The following is a 26,612-nucleotide window of genomic DNA, read 5'->3' as shown; positions in this document are numbered from 1 at the left end:
TATCTCTGAAGAAGACTTCTGAAAACTGACTGAACCCCTAATTAAAAGCATCATTGTTTATGTTACTGATTGATGAGTGTCCAGGCATTTCACTAGGCCGTTCGGACGATAAACTCGGGATCTGACTTTTGCTAAACTGTAGACTTTACAGAGTCTTCTTGGAGTCCGTCAATTCCTTATTGATGCTTGTGACACTGATCTTGTCATAATAAGGCCATTTCCATATCAGAGAAATAAACTCTGAATATTTGAAGACTCTGAACTGATACGGCATCCTTATGAAATTAGTAATAGTACATGACAGTGATTTTGTCCAACATAATGCAACCAACACAAAAACTAACATAAGCTTTCTACAGAGAAAAGCCTACCTACATGTCATCATTGTGGGATGGTGGGACATATTAGACCGAATTGTGGTCAATTAAAATTTCCAAGAACTTGGAATAAGAAGAATGCTCCTAAGAAGGAAAAAGATGTTGAAGAACATTCCAAGACAAAATATGTTCCTCCACATAAGAGACAACCCACTCAAAAGTTTGTCCCTATTTGCCATCACTGTGGGTTGAGCGGTCACATTCAACCCAAGTGCCCACACGTACTTGTTCAGAGGTCTAAAGTGATGAAGGAGTTGCCAAAGAAAGATTCTATTAGCACCAGACCTCCTAGGAAGCATTAGGCTCAGAGGAAACTATCAAGGTATGCTCCACCCGTGCACAAAACTCCCATATGTCACCAATGTGGAGTTAATAGTCATGTTAGACCCAGGGGTCCTCAACCTCAGAAGGACCCACCTAGAAAGTCTGGACCTCATGCAAGATATCCTGCTCCAAGGCAACAGCTACAACAGCAGAGGTATGTTTTGAAAATAAAAACATGTTATATAGGAAGAAAAAACAATAATAGCCTTAGCATGTGGTAAGATCAAACCTGTCTTCAAAAGAGAAGGGATCAAAGTTACCAATACAGAAAAACAGCCGCCTGACATGCTTTTTCTGTCTTCCCCAATTATTACCTGAAAAGTTCTCTCAAAAGAAATAGGAGGCACATAACAGTGATTCCTAAATTACAAAGCAAACAAAGATATAACGAATAAAGGATCATGCAATGCAATCAAACATGATGCTCTAGGATTAGGATCAAATCCTAGGCATGTGTATTCTCACCAACTAGGTGAGTCCATTCCCCCTCAAGGTGTGAATGTCTGCCTCCTTTCTGACCCATGCATGCCTTCCTTTCGGTGGTTGTGGACAGGATTTCATCTAATGATCCATCCATTGTATCATATTCTGCATCCAAATAGGCAGCTCCTGATAGAATTGATCATTCTCCATCTTTTGCGGCTTCTTCATGAAGTGCCTTGATTTGTTAGCCTTGGGTTTGCCATTCTAATTGGTAGGAACAAATCTCTACTGAGGCCACTGATGCTGGGGAGCCTAGCGCTGTGGGGCCTGATGCCTTGGAGCTTGATGCCAGGCCAGAGATCTTGTGCCAAAATTTGCTTGTCTAGGCACCTCTTTCTTGACTTTTGATCTTTGAGCCTTGAGAAGGGAACACTGGGGTCAGACATGTCCGCTTAGGCCGGCAGTGATGGCATATAGGAGGTCGTCTAATGGTGGGGAGCTTCTGAGTGACTGGAATATCTCCATTGATTACGTCATTTCCTTTGTCCATGACTGTGAGTGGAGGCTCGGGGACTATAGGCTTCACAAAGACAGTCCTAGAAGTAGAGGGAATGTCAGAGGGAGGAGCTACACACCCTAGTCCAATCTTGTCTGTTAGGCTCTTCTGGATTGACAGCATATGAGTTAGCTTCTCATCAGTGACCCTCTCCAACTGAAGCTGTGTCTCCGTAGCTTCTCCTCTAGGTCTTGTATCTTGAGCAACAGTGAACTCTTCTCAGTCTGTAAGCTATTGAGTTCATGAATGTGCTGCTTGCGAGCCTCCCATAGCTTCTCAAATTCTACATAGAGGGTTTTATATGCCTCCTTGAGTTCTTTCCTGTCTTCATCACTGTGCTCTGAGTAGTAAGAATCCTCATCTTCTTCATGTGGAGCCACAAAGGCTAGAAATTTCTCTTGCTCAAGAGATTCTTCTTCTTCGAACTCATCACTGAGAGTCGCATTATATGCCTTCCCTTTTCCCTGCTTGAGATTCCCACAGTCAACCCGTGTATGCCCAAACCCTGAGCATTTAAAACATCTTGGGCCTCTCGGGTATTTCTTCTCAGCTTCCTCAGGTTCATACTCTATGGGGGCCTTTTTCAGTCTTTCAGAAAGTTTCTTCTTGAACCGATCATTCCTCATCAATCTTCCAAAATTCTTGGCTAGCATTGCCACTGCTTCTTCTTCATTCTCAGAGTCGTCATCAGATGAGACTTTGACTTTCTTCTTGGAAGCCTTGAGGGAAATGGTCTTCACCTTTTTGACCAGGGGCAGGGATAGCTCATAAGTTTGAAGAGATCCCACCAACTCTTCAATCTTCATATCTTCTAAGTCTTTGCTTTCTTCAATGGTAGTCACCTTGATTCTGAAACGCTCAAGCAAAGATCTTAGAATTTTACAGATGAGTTTTACATCCGAGACGGTTTTCCCAAGACTCACCATTGAGTTTCTTAGGTCGCTCATTTTGGAGTAAAACTCTCCGAATGTCTCATCTTCCATCATCTTAATCTCTTCAAATCTAGAAATCAACATTTGAAGTTTGGCTAATTTAACAAGTTTTTTGCCTTCATATGTTGTTTCTAAGATTTGCCATGCTTCTTGAGTGGATTCACAGTTTGAGATTCTTGCGAATTCAGATGGTGAAAGCGCTTGACATAGATCATGGAGGGCTTTATCGTTGAAAAGTCGTGCGTTTTTCTCAGGGACTAGTTCAGGAGTTGCATTCATTGGCTTAGTCCAACTAGTTTCAACAATCTTCCAACAGTCAATGAATTTTAAAAAGAAACGCATACGAGCTTTCCAATAGCCATAGTTCATACCATCAAAGGTAGGAACAATATTAATATTTTGAGACATAGCAAAATGAAGTAGAAGTCAAAAGAATAACACTCAAGAAATAAATCTAAACAGAGTGTACCAAGCTCTGATACCAAATGAAAAATAGATGACTTCTATTTTAACAGTGTGTGTGTGCACAATGTGTTGACAAAATAAGATAATAGCAGAATTTCAATGACACAAGAATTTTGTTAACGAAGTGGAAACTCAATTAAGAGAAAAACCACTCTGGGGTAGCCAAATCTAGGATATCCACTATTCAGAAGACAAAGCTATTTACAAAGCAGTAGCACTCACATACCCTTATGTAGTCGTTGTACCTTGAACTGTGACGTGTAACCCAACACGAACGCCTCCCAACCAAGTCACCTACTTGAAGGGATCTTCAATGGAATCCTTTACTTTAGGGCCAACTCCTAAGATAGACTTCACACGAACACAGCAATGACACTTGGCAACGGCTAGAGAGTAAACAGATTAGCACAATAACTTCTAAAATATTCTCTTTAAGCACTATGAAATTCACTACCGAATTCTTACAAATTACATGCCTAGGGGCCTCTATTTATAGGCTAGAGAAAACCTAAATCGCGTCTAATACGATTTTCCTAGTCAGCATCCGGATGGTAGCTGAAGGCATCCAGATGGACAACTGTGCAACCAGCTTTCCAAATTCGCTTGAAATTCTTTCTTGAATAGGGCCACGCTTGGACGGTGTTGCCTAAGAGTTCAGACGGTTGCACTTCTGCTGCATGAAGTTTCCATATTAAGGCCTGAGCGTCTGGACCATGGAGTCTGACGTCTGGACAGTTGAACATCTTCTGCATAGCTTGCCTTATCAAGGATAGTGTCCGGACGGAATAGCCACATCGTCCGGACGGTTTCAGCTGTCTTTCCTTATCTGTGTTTTGGAAAGAAATCATTTTATTTGTTGAACACTGAAAAGCATCCGGACGTGTTGCTGAGACATCCGAACGAATGCAACCGAGAACAGTTTGAAGCTTCTGGACATAGAGGGACATCTAGACGGAAAGTTCTTTTCGTCTGGACGGATGATGCTTTGACAGATGAACGTCCGGACGGAATTCCACATCGTCCAGACGGATGCAAAGGAACTGAACTACACTGTTTTGAATTTTGTACAATGTCTTCTTGAAGCTCATAACTGAAGTGTAGAATCTGAATAAAACAACATCCTTGTATAATAAGCATCATTACATAGAAGTGATTTTGTCTAACATAATGCAGCCAATCACAAACTAACACTCTCTAAGCTCTACGGAATTCAATACCGAATTCTTACAAATAACATGCCTAGAGGCCTCTATTTATAGGCTATAGAAGACCTAAATCGACATTGATTCAGTTTTCTCTAAGCTGCGTCCGGACAGTAGCTGGTAGTCGACTCGACTACATGGATTTTAAATTTATAAGTTTTACCATTTGCAATAGTACGAATCAATTGTACTGTAGTAAGGGTTATCGAACCACAAGGATTAGGGGGTTGTTTTGCATAATGGGATATTTAAAGGAACGTATTTAACTTAACTTAAAAATAAAAACAAAGTAAAGTTGTAGATTGAAGCTACAACAATCAAGTGATAAAATGAAAGCGGAAAATGAAACAAACTTAAAAGAAACTTAAGGTAATGATCGCATCAAATCCTCAACCAATGAAATGCTTAAAGTCTATATGGATCTTCCTAAAGTGCATGATATGAGCGCGTGATGGGCGTCAACCATTACGACGACCTCGACATGAAATCACTTTCGTTAAGACGTAATAATAAAGCACCTAGTTTCACATTAAACAACTCCACATAAAGATTAACCTAAAATTGAAAAATGTTTACACTACAAAAGGTGTGGGGTGATTAATGCTCCCTAGCTTACTACTCTACTATTCTATAAAACATCCTAATAAGCATACACAATACATGAAAACCCTAATGAGGCCAAAATGATAAGGTTTCTAGTTTCACACCGATCACATCACGTAAAAGTTACACTACAATTGAAAAACGTTTTAGGCTACCAAAGGTGTGAAATGATCAATGCTCACTAGCATACCATATAAGGTAACTCTAATAAGTGAACGTGCATCATGTCAAATAGAACCATTACACAAGACATCGTTCTTTTTCAAAAACGTTGATTTTATTCATGAATCTAAGAAAACTCATAGACAAGCAGAACTCTTTTTCATGAATAAATGGATTGGAATCTTGAAGACAACCTTTTAGCATGGGTTTTGCAATCTTCTAGTCTTACACAATCATCAAACATATCATGAAAATTTCAAGAACATCAAGAACACTACTTCATGGTTTTTGGAAAAGATTTGATCAAAACCCAAAGGAAGGGTTTACCTAGGCATGAAATAAACTAATCTAGACATTAATTCTATAGAAAACAGTAAAGGAACAAGAAGAAAATGAATAAAAAACAACTATATTAAAATTATAAAATTCGGATTACAAAAAGAAAATAAAAACCTAAGTTAGAACATGAAGAACAAAGAAGAAAAAGAAGAAGAAGTTGCTCTTTGGATTTTGGCCCAGAGAACGTGCATCAAAGGAATTACAAAACACTAAAATTAACTAAGGATGCCCTTGAAAAATCGGAAACCCCAAGTAATGCATGATTAAATCTAAACACTAATATCCTATATATAGAGATTTGATTTAACTCATCGAGGATCAATTCTAGCCGCACAAATAGAGGAGGTCGGCGTCCATTTTTGTCCATAGAAATCAACTTTTGATTTGGATCGCACAAAGATTTGGAAATATCTGGACCTTTTGGAAGATGTGAAGTCGATCGATCGAATATAATTTCGATCGATTGATTTTATGGTGTTCTGAGAATTGATCGATCGCATCTCGATCGATCGAAGTTGGTTCGATTGAAAGTGGATCGATCGAATTATTGGCTGTACAAATAATCGATCGATCATATTGCCTTAGATGATTTTTATCTTTTCAAAATCAACCTTGAACTCTGAAAATGACCAAATTGCCCTTGATATAAGACCTGAAAATAAGACATAACACAAAATTACAACAAAACGTTATATATACAACACAAGCTAGCTATAACAAATGCAAATTAAGGGGTCTTGAATCGAATAATTCAAGACTTATCAGTAGCTGAGGACGTCTGGATGGAGAACTGTACAACCGGCTTTCGAAATTCGCTGATTATTCTTTCCTGAATAGTGTTGTGTTTGGACGGTGTTGCCCTAGCGTACAGACGGTTGCACTTCTGCTGCACTCAATTTCCATATTAAGGCCTGAGCATCTGGCCAGTGGAGTTTGACGTCCGGACGGTTGAAGATCTTCTGAATGACTTGCCTTATCAAGGATAGCGTCCTGATAGTGTGGACCTGACGTCCGGATGGTTTGCAGTTGTCTTCCCATATTTGTGTTTTGGAAAGAAATCCTTGTACTTGTCGAACACTGAAAGGCATCCGGAAGTGTTGCCGAAATGTTTGGACGGATACAACTTGGAATAGTTTGAAGCTTTTTGACATAGATAGAAGGTCCGGACAAGAAGTTCTCGTCTTCCGGATGGATGATGCTTAACAGATGAGCACCCGGATGGAATATCACGTCGTCTAGATGGATGCAAGGGAACTGAACTAACTGTTTTGAAATTCGCACAGAGTCTTCTTGAAGTACATAATAGAATTGTAGACTCTGGATATAATCATCATCCTTGTTTAAATAAGCATCATTACATAGAAGTGATTTTGTCCAACAAAATGCAGCCAATCACAAACTAACAAACTCCCCCTTTGGCCATTCTGGGACAAAAATCACTTGACCGGTTAAAAAATACAATCCAGGTCCATGTAAAAAAATACTATCCCTTTTTGTCTCAAAAGGACAAAGGGTAAAATAGAGTATGAGAAAAACCATAATATAATTACTCCCCCTTAATGTCACAGCAGGACAAGGGTAAATAGAGTAAAAAAAATCCAAGAGTTATAAATTGTTTACAAATTATCCAAAACAAAATAATAAAATGTCTCAAATAAAGCAAAAACATCAAATAAAATCAATCATCCTCAGCCATGGGTGGATGATCCTCGTCATCACTGCTAGACGGATGATGGTGCTGGAGACACTACTGGATGTCCAGCTGGCACTGCTCCACACGGAGATTGATAGAATGAATCTCCTGCTGCATAGAACTCATACCCCCTTGTAGAGATTCCAAGGCAGCTAAAATCTGAGCATAACCTACATCATGCTGTGGAGGCAGAGGAGCAGTCTATGAAGATGATGCAATATCAGGCATCTCAACATGAACAGGAAGAGGCTGAGGGGCTACATTATGATCTTCACGCCTCAGCTGGGCATTGAACTTCATCAGGGTCTGTTTGCTTATAGGGTCCTGAGTTTTCACTTTGTCAACAAATATCTTGTCTTTTTTATTTTTCGCATTTAAGATATTTTATTGCACACGAACACACACTTGGTTTTTAGTTTGTGATTGGCTACATTCTGTTGGACAAAATTACTTCTATGCAATGATGCTTTTATACAGGGATGTTGTTTTATTTGGAGTCTACACTTCAGTTTTGTCCTTCAAAGAAGACTCTGTGCAGAATTCAATGCAGTTAGTACAGTTCGCAACCGTCTGGACGATGTGTTATGCCGTTCGGACACTCAATTGTCCAAGCATCATATGTTCGGACGACGATAACTTTCCGTCTGGACCTTCCTTTGTGTCGAGAAGCTTTGAGCTGCTCCAACTTGCATTCGTTCGTACGTCTCAGCAGCACGTCTGGACATCGTCCAGTGTTCATCAGCTATGGGATTTCTTTTCAAAGCATGGATATAGGAAGATAGCTGCATCCGTTTGGACGATGTGTGTTCCCGTCTGAACATGCTCATTCATAAGGCAAGTTGTGCATTCAAAATCCAAAGGTCCGGACGTTAGTCTTCATGGTTCAGATGCTCAAGCTTCATATATGAAAATTGCATGCATCAGATCAACCGTCCGAATGATAGATGTTATGGTCCGGACGCACCAAGCCTTGATATGGAAATTGCGTGCAGCTAAAATGCAATTGTCCGGACTCTAGGGCAACACCGTTCGGACGCGGTGCTCAATTCAGGAAAGAATTTTAGCGAATTTGGAAAGCCGATCTCATAATTGTTCGTCCAGACGCCTTATGTCTACCTTTCGGACGGCGCCTAGGTATTTCAAGTCTGACGCTCATTTGAACCTGTAGCTTGTAAATAGAGACCCCTAGGCTTGAGAATTGTAAGAATTCGATATTGAATTCCGTAGTGCTTAAAGAGTTAGATTTTAGAATTATTGTGCTGAGTTAGTCTCTCTCAAGTCGTTGCTGTTGTGTGCTAAACTGAAGTTTATCTTAGGGGTTGGCCCTAAGGTAAAGAATTCCATTTTGACCCCTTCAAGTAGGTGACTTGGTTGGGTGGCGTTCGTGTTGGGTTACGCGTTATAGTTCAAGGTACGACCACTACATAAGGGTATGTGAGTGCTACTGCTTTGTAACTAGCTTTGTCTTCTGAATAGTGGATATCCTGGGTTTGGCTGCTCGAGAGTGATTTTTCTAATAATTGAGTTTCCACGTCGTCAACAATATATCTGTCTCTTTAATTTCCACATTGGGATATTTTGTTGCACATTTTTGTACACACTTGCTAAAATTAGAACTCCCTTAATTTTCATTGGTAATTTAGAAGTCATTATTTATTTTCAATTAGTATCAGAGCTTGGTACAATCTATTTAAGATTTATATCTTGAATGTGATCTTTTTTACTTCTATTTTTTATATAATGTCTCAATCTCTTCACTGCATTCCTGCCTTTGATGGCATGAATTATGGGTATTGGAAAGCTCATATGTGCTTCTTTTTAAAATTTAGGGGTAATTACCTTTTCCCCCATGAACTACCAAAAAATGCGCGATGCCCCCATGAACTACCAACTCGACCAAAATAGAGCATTCAACTACCAAAGATAACCATTTTCCCCTCTTCCGTCAGTCACACGCCGTTTTACCCTCATTTTCTTCCTCTTTTCCCCCTATGAACTACCACCATCTTCCTCTTTTCCCCCCATGAACTACCATCATCTTCCAACATGCCCCCATATAAAACGGCACATGACCCGTTGACCGTTTGTTTTAACCCCTTTGACTGACGGAAGGGGGGAAAATGATTGTCTTTGGTAGTTGAATGCTCTATTTTGGTCGAGTTGGTAGTTCATGGGGGCATTGCGCATTTTTTGGTAGTTCATGGGGGAAAAAGGTAATTACCCCTAAAATTTATTGATGTTTGTCTAATTGTAGAAATTGGTTGGATTAAACCAGAGCCTACAACTGCCGAACTATTTGTTGCTCAAAATAGTGTATGACCTTCCAATGATACGAACTATCTGTGCCAAGCACTTTCCCCATCTGATTTCGCAAGAATTTCAAATTGTGAATCCGCTAAAAAAGCATGGCAGATCTTAGAAACAACATATGAGGGCACCAAACTTGTTAAATCTGCCAAGCTCCAGATGTTGATTTCTTTGTTAGTATTTTATATTGGCTACATTCTGGATGACAAAAACACTTTATGTAATGGTTGCTATTTAAACAGGATTATCGGTCTTATTCAAAATCTTCAAGTTTTATGGACAATGTTTATTTCAAGCCTTCATGTCTTGTCACAAGTTTCTAGAAGATGTTTACGAAGATTCCATGCAAATTTCCAAATCAGCTAGCCGGTTCCTGTGCAACCGTTTGGACTGGCCTTTGAAGGCGTCTGGATGCCCTATAGTGTCTAGAAGCTTCAGCGTCGAAGACGTCTGGACGTCAGTTCAACACCGTTCGGACGCTAGGTCAAGCTTTTCCAATTTCTACTCGAAGTTGGATTTCAGTCGACCCTTATTTTGAAAATTTCTGCAAGACGTCCGGACGACGTGGCAACTTGTCCAGACGCTATCCAGCATTTCAGAATATTTCAGGTTTCCTTTACAAGCGCAGAAAGGAGTTGCAGCGAAGACCGTTCGGACGTTAGTCCAAGCCGTCTGGACGTGGACCTGTTATGGGAAGAATTGCGCTATTCTAGAAAGGCAGTCACAGAAGACCGTCCGGACAAGGCTATCTTCTGTCCAGACGCTCTACAGCCAGAGTCCGAATTTGTCTAGAATTAGGTTTTCTGAAGCCTATATAAAGAGGGCTCTAGGCTTGTTATTTGTAAGAATTCAGTATAGAATTCCATAGTGATTAGAGAGGTTGTTTAGAAAGATTTGAAGATCTGCTAGCTCTCAAGCCGTTGCAGGTGTGTGCTCTTTGTTTGTGTGAAGTCTATCTTAGGGGTCGGCCCTAAGGTAAAGGAATCCATCAAAGACACCTTCAAGTAGGGGACATGGCTGGGAAGCGTTCACGATGGGCTTCGTGTTATAGTTAAAGATATGACTACTGCAATGAGTTTTGTGAGTACAAGTGCTTTGTAACTTGCTTTGTCTTTGGATAGTGGATTTCCTAGGTTTGGCTGCCTCGGAGTGGTTTTTCTCTTCACAGAGTTTCCACTTCGTCAACAAATATCTTGTCTCTTTTATTTTCTGAATTTAAGATATTTTGTTTCATACGAACACACACTTGGTAATTTAGAAGTCATTATTTGTTTTTTCAATTGGTATCAGAGCTTGGTCCACTCTGTTTAAGATTTATATCTTGAGTGTGATCTCTTGACTTCTATTTTTTTTCTTCTTCTATTTTTATTATGTCTCAAAATCTTAATTTAGTTCTGCTCTTTGATGGGACGAACTATGGCTATTGGAAAGCCTGCATGCGTTTCTTTTTAAAATCAATTGACTTCTAGAAAATTGTTGAAACTGGTTGGATTAAACCAGAGGAAACAGACGAAATTACAATTACTCAAACAATCACGCGGCTTTCCAATAATAAAGCCCTCCATGCACTATGTCAAGCACTTTCACCATTTGAATTCGTAAGAATTTCAAATTATGAAGATGCATGGTAAATTCTAGAAACAACATATGAAGGCACAAAACTGGTCAAATCTGCCAAGCTTCAAATGTTGATTTTTAAATTTGAAGAAATTAAGATGCTCGAAGAAGAGACCTTCAGAGAGTATTACACCAAGATTAGCGACCTAAGAAACTTGATGGTGAGTCTTGGGAAGTCAATCTCAGATGTAAAGCTCATTCGAAAGATACTAAGATATTTGCCTGAGCGTTTCAGGATTAAGGTGGCCACCATAAAAGAAAGCAAAGATCTGGAGGAGATGAAGATTGAAGAGCTGGTAGGATCTCTTCAGACATATGAATATTCCTTTCATTCGGTCAGAAAGGCAAAGACCATTGCCCTCAAGGCATCCAAGGCATTTAAGAAGAAAACCAGAGTCTCATTTGACAAAGACTCAGATATTGATGAAGATGCAGTGGCAATGTTAGCCAAGAACTTCGAGCGATTCATGAAGAATAATAAATTCAAGAAGAAGTTCTCTAACAGACTTAAGAAGGCTCCCCACACAGCTGAGCCAGAAGAAGCTGAGAAGAAGGATCCAAGGGGTCCCCAATGCTTTGAATGTTCAGGCTTCGGTCACATCAAGATTGAGTGTGCAAATTTGAAGAAACTAAAAGGGAAAGCCTTTAATGCTACTCTCAGTGATGAGTCGGAGAAGGAAGAAGAAACTCCTGAGGAAGAAAAGTTCTTGGCCTTCGTGGCCCCATATGAAGAAATTGAGGATTCTTAGTCTTACTGCTCTGGGAATAGTGAAGAAGAAGATATGCAGTCAGCCTATCAACTTCAATACGTTGAGTTCTTGAAGCTGAGGGAGAAGTACAAACAGTAGGTGTTAGAGCTAAACAGCCTAAGGACTGAGAAGACCACTATGCTAATAAATATAAATGATCTAGAAGAGAGGCTTCTGGAGACACAGTTGCAACTAGAGAGTCTCTAATGAGAAGTCAACTCACATGCTCTCCATTCAGAAGTGCCTAACTGACAAGACTAGGCTCGGGTATGTTCCACCTTCTACTTCTGACATTTCTTCTACTTCCCAGACTATTTTTGTGAAGCCAGTTTTTCCCGAGTCTCCACCCTTAAGTGTGTGGATAAGGGAAAAACTGTCATGGAAGGAGAAGATCCAGTCATGCCTCAGCCTCTGGCCAAGCTTCCTATTAGAAGAATACCTCCCACATGCCATCATTGTGGTGAGCTTGGGCACATCAAACTTAAGTGTCCACATCTGCAAGATCAGAGGAAGACAAATTCGCATGCTCTTAGAACTCTCATATGTCACCAATGTGGAGTTAGCAGTCATGTCCAGCCTAGGGGTCCTCTGCCTTAAAAGAAGCCACCCAGGCATCATGGACCTCCACCCAGAAATCCTGTTCCAAGGCATCAGCAGCAACAGAAGCCTACTCCAGCAAAGAAGACTTGGGTCTCTAAGAAGCCTTATGTGGAGAAATAGAAGACTGTAGAAAGGGAAATCTTCTATGAAGGAACACCTTTTGTTAGTTCTTTCATGCGAGATCTGGTCAGATATATGGAGTTGCAGCTAAAGAAGGGAGGACAGGACAAGGAAGAGGACACCCACTCCCCGAGGGGGAGCGGACCTACCTAGTAGGTGAGGTCACACTTGCCTAGAATTTTGGTTCCTAAATCCTAGAGCATGACAGGTATACTTGCATTGCATCTTTATATCATCTTATCTTATGAATGCTTTGCATGTTGATATGGAACCATTTTTTCTATCCCTATATTTTCTCTTGTTTGTCTTGAGATATTTCTGCAGGTTTTAAATATAGATGATAGAAAAAACACGTCGAGCAGCTGCTTTTCTATCTTGGTATCGTCAAACCTCTCTCCCTGAGGTCAGGTTTGCCCTTACCTTTCATGCTTGGACTAAATTTTTTTTTTCCTATGTAGCATGTTTTTGTTGTTTTTCTGCTTTTGTTTTCAACAAAAAAAAAAAGGACAGGGGAGAAAGTTGCAGATATTTATTCCTTTATTTAGCTTTTAAGATATCTTATGTGTTTTTAGCTGATGTCTTAGTTCTTGGTGCATTAATTATTTTTTCTTTTATATAACTGAGAATTCATGTTTGATATCTGCAAAGTTTCCTGTTGCATCTATTTAATAGATAGTTGCTTTTATCATGCGATGAAAATGTGCACTATCCAAGGCTCCCCTAAGGTACATTTTTTTTTTATCTCTGATTTTCTGCTTCTGAAAATTCTTTTGAGAGATTATTTATGTGCTAGGATTGTCAAATTGACTAATTCGCTTGTTGAACCTAGCCTTAAAAATTCTGGCTTCCTCTTTAAGTGGCAGCACCAATAAGAAACATGCAGTTATACTTCTGAGCTTAAAGTTACATGAATAAATTCATTGCTATTGTGCTGATACAGCTATATATCTTGTCCTTCATGATGCAAGTAAAATTCAAAATTGTGTTGCTTCTTAGGGGGGAGGTATCAGATGAGGGTGACTAGGCCCTAGTAAGATAAGGTGACTGTTTAAAAAAATCTTCTGTAGGGAAATTTTTGCTAGCTAATTACTTAACTCTCTATTATATTTTAGCATCAATGTTAAAATGCTTTTGAACTATGTTATCAGCTTTTTATACATACGTGTTCTGGAAAATTATCTTTGGGAAATATTTTTCTGCTCTTTTTCCTTTATTTTTCAGCTTTTTGTGTAAAGCGTCTAGACGGAGCTGTTGTTTCGTCTGGACGATCCTGCTTCTGGTCCAGACGTGTTTGTTAGTGCAATCACTTACATGGCACTACATCTAGACGACTTTAGTGAAACGTCCGAACGGTGAATCCCAGGGTTAAATCGTTTTCTCTCCAGCGCCGCACGACTCCCTCGTTTCTTCTCTTTGGTTTTTGTCGGTTTATGCGTTTTTCTTTGCTCTTTTCACGTGTCCTTCTCATGTGCTCTTGTCTTTTTGTGATTTCTCTCTACCCCAGGTATGTTTCTCTACCCTTTTACTAATTTCTTTTTAAGTATTTATCCTTAAAATAGTGATCTTTTTGGGATTATCATATTTTGAGTTTATGTGATTTAAAATGTGGATTATTGCTCATATTCTATGTTGTTGGGTTGAGATATTATTTTTATCTGAGGTGTGATGTCATGATTTGGTTAGTTATGTGTTTGCAATTTTTGGGGTAGTTCATTTTACAGCTGTCATAATGCCCTTTTTTTTTTTTTTACTAACAGGATTTAATGATTCCATGAATTTTTTGTTGGATATTTTTTTTCTTGTTTGTCTAGGAAAAATGTCTTCAAATAACTCTCCACCCCGAGTCAAGCAAAGAATTGAATAATCAGTTGCTAACAGGCATCTCCGCATGGAAAAGCGGCAAGTCTTATCGGAGCGGAATCTTTTCCTTGCCAATTTGAGGGATCCTGTTCTATTTCCTATTGGGCATGAAAAATTAAAATTGACTTCTAATATAAACAAGTGTGTGTGTGCACAAAGTGTTAACAAAACAATATCAATGCGGAATTTAAAACAACACAAGAATTTTGTTAACGAAGTGGAAACTCAATATGAGAAAAACCACTCCGGGGCAGCAAACCTAGGATATCCACTATTCAGAAAACAAGACTAGTTACAAAGTAGTAGCACTCACATACCCCTAATGCAGTGGTCGTACTTTGCACTATAACGTGTCACCTAACACGAACGCCTCCCAACTAGGTTTCCTACCTGAAGGAGTCTTCAATGGAATCCTTTACCTTAGGGCCAACCCCTAAGATAGACTTCAGATCAGCGTAGCAACATCACCCACAACAACGACTTCAGAGAGACTAACTCAGCACAATAATCTTACAATATAAATCTCTAAGCACTAAGGAATTCAATACCGAATTCTTCCTGTTCTCAAGCCTAGGAACCTCTATTTATAGGCTCCAAGTTCAACCGAGCGTCTGGCTTGATAAAACCTAGGCGCCTTCCGGATGGTAGTCATAGGGCATTCAGACGGACAACTGTGCGATCGGCTTTCCAAAATTTTGCTAAAATTCTATCTTGATTTGAACTACGTTTGGACGGTGGTGCCCTGTCGTCCGGGAGGTCGTACTTTTGCAGCACGTAATTTCCATATTAAGGCTTCGCGCATCCGGAACAAAGGAATGGTTGTCCGGACGGTTGATCTGATGCACGTAATTTCCATATCTGATGCTCGTGCGTCTGGACCATGAAGACTGGTGTCTGGACGTCTGGAATTTGAATGCGATACTTGCCTTATGTATGAGCGTGTCTGGACGGGAATCTACATCGTCCGGACGGTTGCAGCGATCTTCCCATATCTGTGTTTTGGAAAGAAATCGCATAGCTGGTCGAACATTGAGTGTCGTCCGGATGTACTGCTGAAACGTCCGGACGGATGCAAGCTGGACCAGTTCGAAGCTTCTCGACACAGAGAAAGGTCTGGACGGAAAGTTCTTGTCGTCCGGACGGATGATGCTTTGGACAGTTGGGCGTTCGGACAGTATATCACGTAGTCCAGACGGCTGCAGGGGATCCAATTTTTCTGACTATGTAGAATCTTCTAGAAGCACTCTGAATAGTGGAAATCCCTGTTTAAAAGTGAAAAATTGAATTGACTTCTAAAAACAAAGTGTGTGCATAAGTGTAGTGTCCTTTAGGTTTAGGCAGTGGTTGACTTGAAAGCTTCCATTCCTCTCTCTGATTGAGTGCATTCGCTAGCTGTCCAATTTGGACTTCTAGCTTGGCTATGGATTGAGAATGGGAATGGAGCAATTGAGTTTGTGACTTAAGTTTGCTAAGAGCAGTCAATACTTTATCTTCAAAATCAGTGTTCTTAAGAGGTGGAGGGGCTAATTGCTATTGTTGGTGGGGAGGACAAGAGCCATATGGCGGCTGGAAAAACTGATTGTTGGACTGGGGATAAACTTGATGGTGCGGTCCATTGAATTGTTGAGCAAAATTTTCATTACCAGGAGCTCGCCATGAGAAATTAGGGTGATTTCTCCATCCCGGGTTATAGGAATTGGAATAAGGGTCATTCCCCGCTCTAGAGAAAGTAGCATTCACTTGCTTTGTAGAAATATCAGAGAATTGCCCATTGCTGGGACAATCTCTCACGTGATGTGTAGTGCTAGAGCAGAATGAACATGGATCATGCTGTGGAAAAATGTTTGAAGAGGAAGTATGGACAAAACCGGCTGCCATTAACTGGTCTATTTTATGAGATAATGCTTCCACCTTGGCGGTCACATCGAATGGAATGCTTGCTTCGAAAAGACTTTCAGTCTTTGGGGCTTTGGGAACAGGTGTCCTACGACTAGTAGAAGCATGATGCATAGAGTTTTCACTTAAGTTGTCAAACATAATCCATGCTTCATTTTCGCTTTTCAACATGAAAGTACCTCTACATGAGCCATCGACCATTTGTCTATGTGGCTCAGTCAAGCCATCATAGAAACATTGCACCAGCTGCCATTTAGGAACTGCGTGGTGTGGGCATTTCCTTAAAAGGTCTTTCAGTCTTTCCCATGTCTCATGGAATTGTTCTCCCTTAAATTGTGAAAAACTGATGATGGTTTTCCTTATTTGATTGGTCCTGCCAATGGGAAAATATTTCTTCAAGAATTCTTGCTGCATCTGAGTCCATGACGTGACAATGTTGGGTTCAAGGGACTTTAGCCAATGCTTGGCTTTTTCCTTCAGAGAAAACGGGAAAAGACGCATCCTCAACGCATCTTCAGAGAAACCGTGCATCTTAATCGTCGAACAGATTTCTAAGAATTCATCAATGTGTTTGTAAGGATCTTCGTTATTAAGTCCATAGAAAGATGGAAGCATTTGAATTATGCTGGACTTAATTTCATAGTTAGCCACTGTGACATTAGGTAGCTGAAGGCATGAAGGTGAATTGTAGGTGGACGGGAGATAGTGATCTCTTAACAAAACAGGTCTTTCTTCTTCATCGGCCATGACTGAGTTAGAATGTTCTCTAGACACACTAGCCGTTCTTCTGGTCCTATTTTGTCTAAGAGTACGCCCAAGCTCAAGGTCGCACAAATTCAAAGGAAGTGATAAACATCGATGACCTAGCATAAACTAATCTACAATTCACACTACCTACACAAATTAAATTAAAAAGAAAAGGTACTAAAAACATAAACAAACAAACGAAAGAAAATATGCACACTTGCCCGATGTTCCGAAATTTTGTTTAAAAAGAATGACTCTCAAATTTTTTTTTTTTTTTACTTACTATCCTTGGTACAGAACTGAAACAGGGGCACAAATTAATCTATACGTACTGAGCAAAACAGAAACTTTATGAATTCAACAAAAAAAAAATTGTAAAGCAAAACAAAGGGTAAAATTTATCACAATTCTAGAAAAACTTAATAATGCATCCGTTAAACAATCTTCGGCAACGGCGCCAAAAATTGATGTGGATTTTTTCTACTTCAATAATAATACCACTCGCAATAGAACGAATCGTTATAGGATAATGTCTATATTGAGGGTGTCGATCCACGGGGAATGTATTGGTTGCATGGATCAAGCTTTAATAAAATGGGTCCTAATTTATCCTTTGGAAAGTATGTTGTTTTTGTGATTTTCAAGTTGTAAACTACTAACAGAAATTAAATTCTACAAAGTAAATTAAAGTTGTATGAAATGATATGGGAAACTAGGGAATTGATTTCACCGCTATCCTTGTACCAATGGCCATCACATTAACATGGGACATTCTTTCTAGGCATGATATTACCCGTGTGCGGTTGTCATGCGCACAACAAGGTGTCAAAAAAAATACCATCATTAAAAATAAGCATACCCCATCCTAAGATTAGTACGGATCATCTACCTAAGCTAGGGTGTAGCATCATCCGTCTATCCTAGGCATAAGGTATCAAATTTATTAACTTAGCTACATGCAAACAATGATTAAGTGTAGCCCATCCTAAGATTAGTACAAATCATCTACCTAAGCTAGGGTGTAGCATCATTTGTCTATCCTAGGCATGAACTATCAAAACCTCTTGTTGCATGTTCAAATAATACCATTGCATAACCATTACATTTACCATCTTTTGAACAATAAACATAATTTGAGCACAATCAAAATGATAAGCTTTCTAGATAAACATTTCATCATGATTGCATTTAACTTTAAAACCAATTACAAAAATGTAATTCTCATAGTTATACAATCATCAATGCCCAAAATAAATATCCCAAAATAAAACACAATTAAGCCATTGATACTTGGATAGGGTTTATCAAAACCCTAGGGAGAGCTTTAGCCACACATGGAGGTCCTTCGAGAATTTGGTGTTGAAAACCCTCCCATGCCCTTGCTGTCCACCGAATATTTCTCCAGAAAAATGGTGCTGGAACTCCCCCCTCGTTTTTCTCCGGATTCGTTCCTTTATTTTCCTGATTTCCGCATCGTCTCCCCCTTTGCTTTCTCCTCCCTTTTGTCCTTGCTGCCAGCTTGGATTTGCTGAAAAGGGAGTGAGTGGATGCTGCTGTCCAGCAGCTTTGGCAGCTGCTGTCAGCAGTATGTGTTCCTGCTGTGGAGTGTCTGCCCATTCTGCTGCCTTGGAGATCCTGCTGGTGAGGTGGACAGGTGCAGCCCATGCTACTATCCAGCAGAGGTTCTGCCCCTTGCAGGTGCTGCCAGAAGCTGCAGGAGCTGAAGGAGTTGTCCAAGGTGCTGTCCAGCAGCTGCAGCTGCAGGAGCTGCAGGTGCTGTCCTGCAGGTCACATGTATGTGCTGCATTGTGTTGGAAGGGGGGACACGCAAGGGGAGACTTGAGGGAGAGGTGCTGCCCATGCTGGCTGGCCTACTTTTGCTACCCTTCACGTGCTGCAAGCTGATGTCCAGCAGCTTGCTGTCCTTGGAGAGAGGAGAACTGATGAGTGCTGTCCAGGTGTCCGGTTGCTTGTAGAAGCTGTCCAAGTTGGTGGGCTGACCATGCTGGCTGATTGGGAAGAAAATGAGAGATGTGAGGATGTGTGCTGCCTTTGCTGCTGTCCTCCTTTCACGTGCAAGAGCTGCTGTCCGAATGGTTAAGTCCACTTGCTGTCCTTGCCGAGCCATGCTTGTGTCTTGATGTTTGCTAAAAATAAATCACCACCAACAAATATATATATATATATACATTTCAAAAGCATATACATATATACAAACATTTATCTTAAAGTCCAACAAAACACTAAAACACTAAAATTCACACAAGACATTAGAAAATAACAAAACTAAAGGTTTAACTAATGTAAATTGAGGGGTCCAAATACACAATATTTGTGACACATCAATAAGTGTTAACAAAAATTAAAGCACAGCGGAAAGTAAATGACACAGAGATTTTTGTTGATGAAGTGGAAATTCAGTTAAGAAAAAAACCACTCCGGGGCAGCCAAACCCAGGAATTCTACTATTCAGAAGACAAAGCTAGATACAAGACAATAATACTCACATGTACCGATGCAGTGGTCGTACCTTGATCTCTGACGTGTAACCCAACATGAACGCTTCCCAGGTTCACCTACCTGAAGGGGTCTTCAATGGAACTCCTTACCTTAGAGTTGACCTCTAAGGTAAACTTCGGTTTACAGCATAGCACACTTGAAAAACGGCTTGAGAGGAAATATCACGTCTCTGAGCTCTAATGGAATTCACACCGAATTCTTGCAGCTCAAAGTGCCCAGGGGCCCCTATTTATAGGCTGGGGGTCAGAATGGGCGTCAGGCAAAATATGCCTGGGGGCCGTCCGGACGGTGAACCATGGCCGTCCGGACGGACAACTGTACGATAGGATTTACTGAAATTTTAGCAGAGAAATCTTTCCTGTATAAGAACATCGTCCGGACGGGATGGCTCGATTGTCCGGACGGACGCACGTCCACTACAAGTAATTTCCATAAAAGGCTTCGCGCGTCCGGACTATGGGGCAGGAGCGTCCGGACGGCTAAACTTCAACACGCAATTTCCATATCTGATGCGCGTGCGTCCGGACCATGAGGGGGAGACGTCCGGACGGTTGAAGTCGAATCAGCAGTTACCATATACGATGCACCAGCATCCGGACCACAGCTGTCAGACGTCCGGACGGTCCATTTTGAACTGCGATTCTTGCCTTACGGAGATACGCATCCGGACGGGATACCATATTGTCCGGACGGTTGATTGATCTTCCCTTTCTTGAAACTTGGAAAGAATCAGTGAACCGTTCGAGAACTGATAGGCGTCCGGACGTGCTGCTGAAACGTCCGGACGGAGCAAGCTAGTACAGAAGCTTCTCGATACGATGTAGGTGTCCAGACAGAAGAAGCACGTCGTCCGGATAGATGATGCTTGTCTGTCTGATGTCCGGACGGAATGACACGTCGTTCGGATGGATGGAACAGTAGATAGATGGGCATCCGGAAAGGATGACACATCGTCCAGATGGCTGACAGGGAACTTGAAATTCTTCTGACTCGCAGGTAGAATCTTTTGACATCACTCTGAAAGTGGAATCCATGTTTACCGCATCATTACACATAAGTGATTTTGTCCAAACATTGAATAAGGCCAAAATACTAACAAACTCCCCCTTTGGCCATTCTGGGTCAAAAATCACTTGACCGGTTTAGAAATATATTCCCGGTCCAAAATAAAAATTACTCCCCCTTTTTGTCACAAAGGGACAAAGGGTAAACAGAGTAATAAAACAACCAACTGAAATAAAAAATTACTCCCCCTAACGGTCTCAGAAGGACCCGGGAAACAGAGTAATATAAATCCAAGAGTTATAATAAACAACAAATTGCCTCAAAATAACAAAAAACAATAAAAACTCAACAAAGAAACACGAGGGAATCAACCATCCTCCGCCATAGGTGTAGCTCTGGGAGTCCAACGTGCAGCCTTTGGTGCAGCAGCCTCATCATCACTGCTATTTGGATGATGGACTTGGAGACACTCCTGAAGGTCCAAGTGGGTCTGCTCCACCCTCTTGCTGATGGATCGCATTTCCAGCTGCATGGAGGACACGGACTGCTGCATGGAGGACATCGACACCTGCATATTGCTCATCCCCCCCTGAAGAGCAGCAAGAGCCTCCATAATCTGAGAAACATTGACCTCTGGTTCAGAAGGCGGGACAATGTGAGAGGATGAAGCTACGCCCGGAAAAGCAACATGCATCGCGGCAGGCATATCCTCATCAGAATCCTCTCTCCGCAGCTGCGCATTTGACTTCAACAAAGTCTGTTTGCTGAGGGGCTGTTTCATCTTCATCCTAGGCTCTCCATCTACATTGATACCGGACTGCAGGATGATCTGAGTAAGGAGGCAGCCAAAAAGACGACCGGCAGTGCCCTCATCACGAGCCTCGAGCATGACTCCCAGAATATGCTTGCAGAGACAGAAAGGAAAGCGAAAGTGAACAGCATAAACAAACTGGGCCTTTTTCAATATCATATTACTGTGCCTGGTAACCGGCCACAGATTGTGCAGAATAATTTTGGCCAAAATACGATGAGCTGGACCTAGAGCACCAATCTTGATGGAGGTCTGATGCCCCTCACCCTGTGGAACAACATGGAAAAATTCTCGGAGCTCATCCATAGAGGGAGGAAACACCACCTCGTTGAATGGACTGGCAGGTAGATCGAGAACAGGTACCCGATAAACTGGCTGATGATCTGGGGATCAACAGTGATTATGTGTCCGTCAACAGTGGACTGCAGTACCGTCCCACGCTCATCATCCTGAGCAACCTCCAAGTTTGCATAGAAAAGTCGGACCAGCCTAGTGAGGACGACGCAGGCACAGGTATAGAGGTAGGCCCACTGATAATGCTGGATAGTCTCATGGATACTGTTCAGCGGAGGCACCATGATATCTACACGGACCACGTTCCGTTCAGCAATGACAGTCCGGTCCATAATCTTTGCTTGTATTTCATTTTGCTCTCCTTCTGTCCTCTAACGGACCCGGCGCTGGGAACTGATGGCAGACATGATTTTGCAAAAAGAAAACCAACAAGAATATTCCAAAAAAAAATCCCAAAAAAAAATCTTGTTAGGTTAGCAAAAATTTTGGCAGAATAACAGTAGTAAAAAGACTAAAAAAAAACAGAAATTATCAAGGTCCTACAAATAATCCCAACATGGTATAAGCATCTCAAACTCTCAATAACACTCCTACTCAAATATTGAAATTCTAACAGTGTAAGAACTGAAAAGAATAGGACAAGAAAAATACCTGAAGAGTGATTGAGAATGCAAAGAGACACAAAGGGATGATATTACTCCAAAAACACCAAAGAAAATTACTCACAAAAAGCCAAAAAGTAGATTTTGTGGGCTATGGAGAAAATGGTTGAACTGGGCTATTTATAGCCTCTGTGGGTCACCCGTCCGGACGGAGTTTTCAAGACGTCTCGACTCGTGGGCCTCGGGAACGTGCGTAAAGGTCATGCTCGTCCGGACGAAATAAATTACCCGTCTGAACGATGGTGACAGCGCACGTGAGTCCGAACGTACAACAAGACCTGTTCGAACGACGAGGCACTGTACATGTCCGGACTTCTAGAGAATACCGTCTGGACTACCATGCTACATCCGTCCGGACTCCAAGGAAATCGTCCGGACGCTCCACACTGAAAAGCTGAGAAAAATATTACAGAATCAAAATTTCTCAAAACAAAGTCAGAACACGCATGTATAATCAACTGATAACACAATCAGAGAACATCTCAAAACTGAACTAGAGATATAAAGAAGAGTCAGAGATTTCAATTAGCACAAGTATTTTTCCTGATCACAGAAAATTCAAATAGGCAACTCAACTCAAGCAATGCGTGTGTGTGTGGAGACTCTTTTCCCACAAGGTATGACTTTCCAAGACATGACAAAGAGCAACTAGATTTTCTAGACATGAGAGAAAATCAGAGACAGATAAGCGAAAAGTCAAACCTAATAACTTGCTAGGGCCTAGCCACCCTCATCTGATACACTCCTCCAAAGAAACAGCACATATTCTGTTTTACTTGTACCATGTAGGACAAGGTAAATTTTTTTATTTGCTCATAGAGGGCAAGGTAAATTTAAGCACATAAGCAGTGATTAAACAAATTTAAAGCACATAACTTTTTATGAATTACTGCTCGAATCTTATGATACTGCAAACTGAAGGGAGTGCCAGAATTTATAGATGCTAGGTTCAACTAGCCTGTGGTCAATTTGGTCATTTAATCAAGGACTTCAACTCTATCCAAAATCTCCAAAAGCAACGAGTCAGAGAAGGAAAGAAGTACCTTAGGGGAGCCCGGGATAGTGCACTTTTTCCATCGCATGAGGAAAGAAGCTATCCTACTTTTGCATAAATAGGAAAAACACTTGGCCAATATAGTCAAAACTCACAATTATATTTAAGCATATTTAATCAATGCACAACGAATTGAGATATCAGGTAAGAATACATGGAATATCTAATAAGCCAAGAGAAAAAAAAATCCTGATGATGCTAATACAGAAAAAAACAGTCGCTCGACCTGCTTTTTCTGTCTTCCCCAAACAGTACCTGCAATGCTCTCTCAAGAGAATAGGGGGCACAACAAACTGGTTCCTAGATTGCATAGTAAGCACACAAATATAACAAGTAAATGTGCAAGCAATCAAACCTGATGCCTTAGGATTAGGAACCGAATCCTAGGCATGAACACCTTCTCTTGCTAGGTGCATTTGTTCCCCCTCATGGGGTGAATGGCCTCATCACTCTTGACCCATACCTGCTTGACTAGAGGCGGTGGCTTGCAGGTCTTGTCCATGTTTTCCATTCTCCTTAGCATACCTTGCATTAGGCTAAGCAATCCTTCATAGCCATGGCTGCCATTGGGCTTCTGCAGCTTTCTCTTATAGAGCCTTGATTTGTTCTTCTTTGGTTTGCCACTCTGATTGGTAGGAACAAACCTTTGCTGATGCTGCGGAGCCTGAAGTGCCATAGGAAGTAGGGTGCCTGATGTAGCTTTTGTTGGCAGCTCCTTCTGAACCTTCGACTTCTGAGCCTGGAGATGTGGACAATTGGGTCGGATGTGACCGGTGATGCCACAGTGATGGCAGGTAGGCAAGCTTCTTTTGTTTGAATGCTCCTTTGTATTCTCTGCAAAATTATGGTTAGCATTCTTACAAATAACATTGGCCTTACCTTTTATATGTCTCCTATGCGGAGGGACATATTTTGATGAGGAAGAATCATCAACTTCACTTTTCCTCATAGCATCCTGCTTAATCCAAGGCCTGTGGGATTTCAACAAATAACAATTTGGCCTAATATGACCAATTTTCCCACAATTAGGACAAGTAGGAACAAACTTACCTTGTGTTCCTGATTCCTTGGGCTTGTGCATCACACAATTATTCAAGCAAGAATTATCCAAACAAGCAGTGTCTACTATCACAGGCTTAATACTAATGGAATCTAATTCAGAATTAGCAACATGTGAAGTAGAAGCACTCAAGTCATCAACAACTAAATCAGGCTTGTTAGAAATATCTGAATGAATACAAAGCATGCTTTTCAAATTATCACTAGAGAATTTTTCCAATTTCTTCTCATGTGAATCAATAATGTCAAATAGCATGGTATTCTCATATCTCAAAGAGTCAATCAAAGCATGTGATTCAGACAATTGAACAATCAAATACTCTTTTTCTTGCTTCACCTTTTTAAGCTCTTTATGAAAAATTTTAGAATGTTGAGCATTCTTCAATTTATTAAAAACATTAAAGAGCATAATATCAGAATCCTCACTAGATAACAGAGAAGAATTCGTGATAAAAGGTGAAAAAAAAGAAGTCACAAAAGATAAGGATCACACTCAGGAAATAAATCCTAAACAGAGTGTACCTGCTCTGATACCAATTGAAAAATTGAATTGACTTATAAAAACAAAGTGTGTGCATAAGTGTCAACAAAAATTAAAGCACAGCAGAAAGTAAATGACACAGAGATTTTTGTTGACGAAGTGGAAACTCAGTTAAGAGAAAAACTACTCCGGGGCAGCCAGGAATTCCACTATTCAGAAGACAAAGCTAGATACAAGACAGTAACACTCACATGTACCGATGCAGTGGTCGTACCTTGATCTCTAACGTGTAACCCAACACGAACGCTTCCCAACCAGGTTCACCTACCTGAAGGGGTCTTCAATGGAAATCCTTACCTTAGAGCCGACCTCTAAGGTAGACTTCGGTTTACAGCATAGCACACTTGAAAAACCGCTTGAAAGGAAATATCACGTCTCTGAGCTCTAATGGAATTCACACCGAATTCTTGCAGCTCTAAGTGCCCAGGGGCCCCTATTTATAGGCTGGGGGTCAGAATGGGCGTCAGGCAAAATATGCCTGAGGGCCGTCCAAACGGTGAACCATGGCCGTCCAGACTGACAACTGTGCGACAGGATTTTCTGAAATTTTCGCCGAGAAATCTTTCCTGTATAAGACCATCGTCCGGACTGGATGGCTCAATTGTCCAAACGGACGCACGTCCGCTGCAAGTAATTTCCAAAACAGGCTTCGCCCGTTCGAACCATGGGGCAGGAGTGTCCGGACGGCTAAACTTCAACACGCAATTTCCATATCTGATGCGCGTGCGTCCGAACCATGAGGGGGAGACGTCCAGACGGTTGAAGTCGAATCGGCAGTTACCATATACGATGCACCAGCATCCGGACCACAGCTGTTAGATGTCCGGACGGTCCATTTTGAATGGCGATTCTTGCCTTACGGAGATACGCGTCCGGACGGGATACCACATCGTCCGGACGGTTGATTGATCTTCCCTTTCTTGAAACTTGGAAAGAATCAGTGAACCGTTCGAGAACTGATAGACGTCCGGACGTGCTGCTGAAACGTTTGGACGGAGCAAGCTGGTACAAAAGCTTCTCGATACGATGTAGGTGTCCGGACGGAAGAAGCACGTCGTCCAGACAGATGATGCTTGTCTGTCTGATGTCCGGACAGATTGAACAGTAGATAGATGGGCGTCCGAACGGGATGACACATCGTCAGGACGGCTAACAGGGAACTTGAAATTCTTCTGACTCGCAGGCAGAATCTTCTGACATCACTTTGAAAGTGGAATCCCTGTTTACCGCATCATTACACATAAGTGATTTTGTCCAAACACAGAATAAGGCCAAAATACTAACAAAAAGCATCATTACAATGAAGTGATTTTGTCCAACAGAATGTGGCTAATTACAAACTAACAGGGCAGATGATTCAGGCGAATCAGTGGAAGTACCTTTACAAATGTGCCTGTCCGACGTTTCCCAAACTGGTGCGGGAATTCTATGGCCACTTGATTATCATTCATGATGATGACAGAGGCCTAATCGTGCAGACTATGGTTAGAGGGCACACAATTAAGATTGATCCCCAGCTTGTCAGCTCTATGCTCAGGGTCCCTGTTCTACCGATCTCAGGAGTTCCTTTTCCTCCAAGTGCTGAGGCTCCTAGCATAGACTTTCTGCATGATTTCTTTGGTACAAGACCAAAGAGGGAGGAGAAGTCACACTCTCAGATCGATATTGGTGCTTTTGCTCCTATGCACCGGTTC

At 41.2% G+C, this 26,612-nt stretch overlaps 1 protein-coding gene across 1 annotated transcript; it reads right to left on the bottom strand.

Moving 5' to 3' along the window:
- Nucleotides 1-15,859: 15,859 nt before the first annotated feature.
- On the bottom strand, nt 15,860-16,972 carry LOC133869038 (uncharacterized). The gene has a single exon (XM_062306016.1). It carries the CDS (start codon nt 16,970-16,972, stop codon nt 15,860-15,862), a length of 1,113 nt encoding a protein of 370 aa, XP_062162000.1.
- Between the last annotated feature and the right edge of the window lie 9,640 nt (nt 16,973-26,612).

The sequence above is a fragment of the Alnus glutinosa genome, chromosome 5 (assembly GCF_958979055.1).
Source record: "Alnus glutinosa chromosome 5, dhAlnGlut1.1, whole genome shotgun sequence".
Classification (NCBI taxonomy): domain Eukaryota; kingdom Viridiplantae; phylum Streptophyta; class Magnoliopsida; order Fagales; family Betulaceae; genus Alnus; species Alnus glutinosa.
This window is presented reverse-complemented; position numbering and strand designations above follow the sequence as displayed.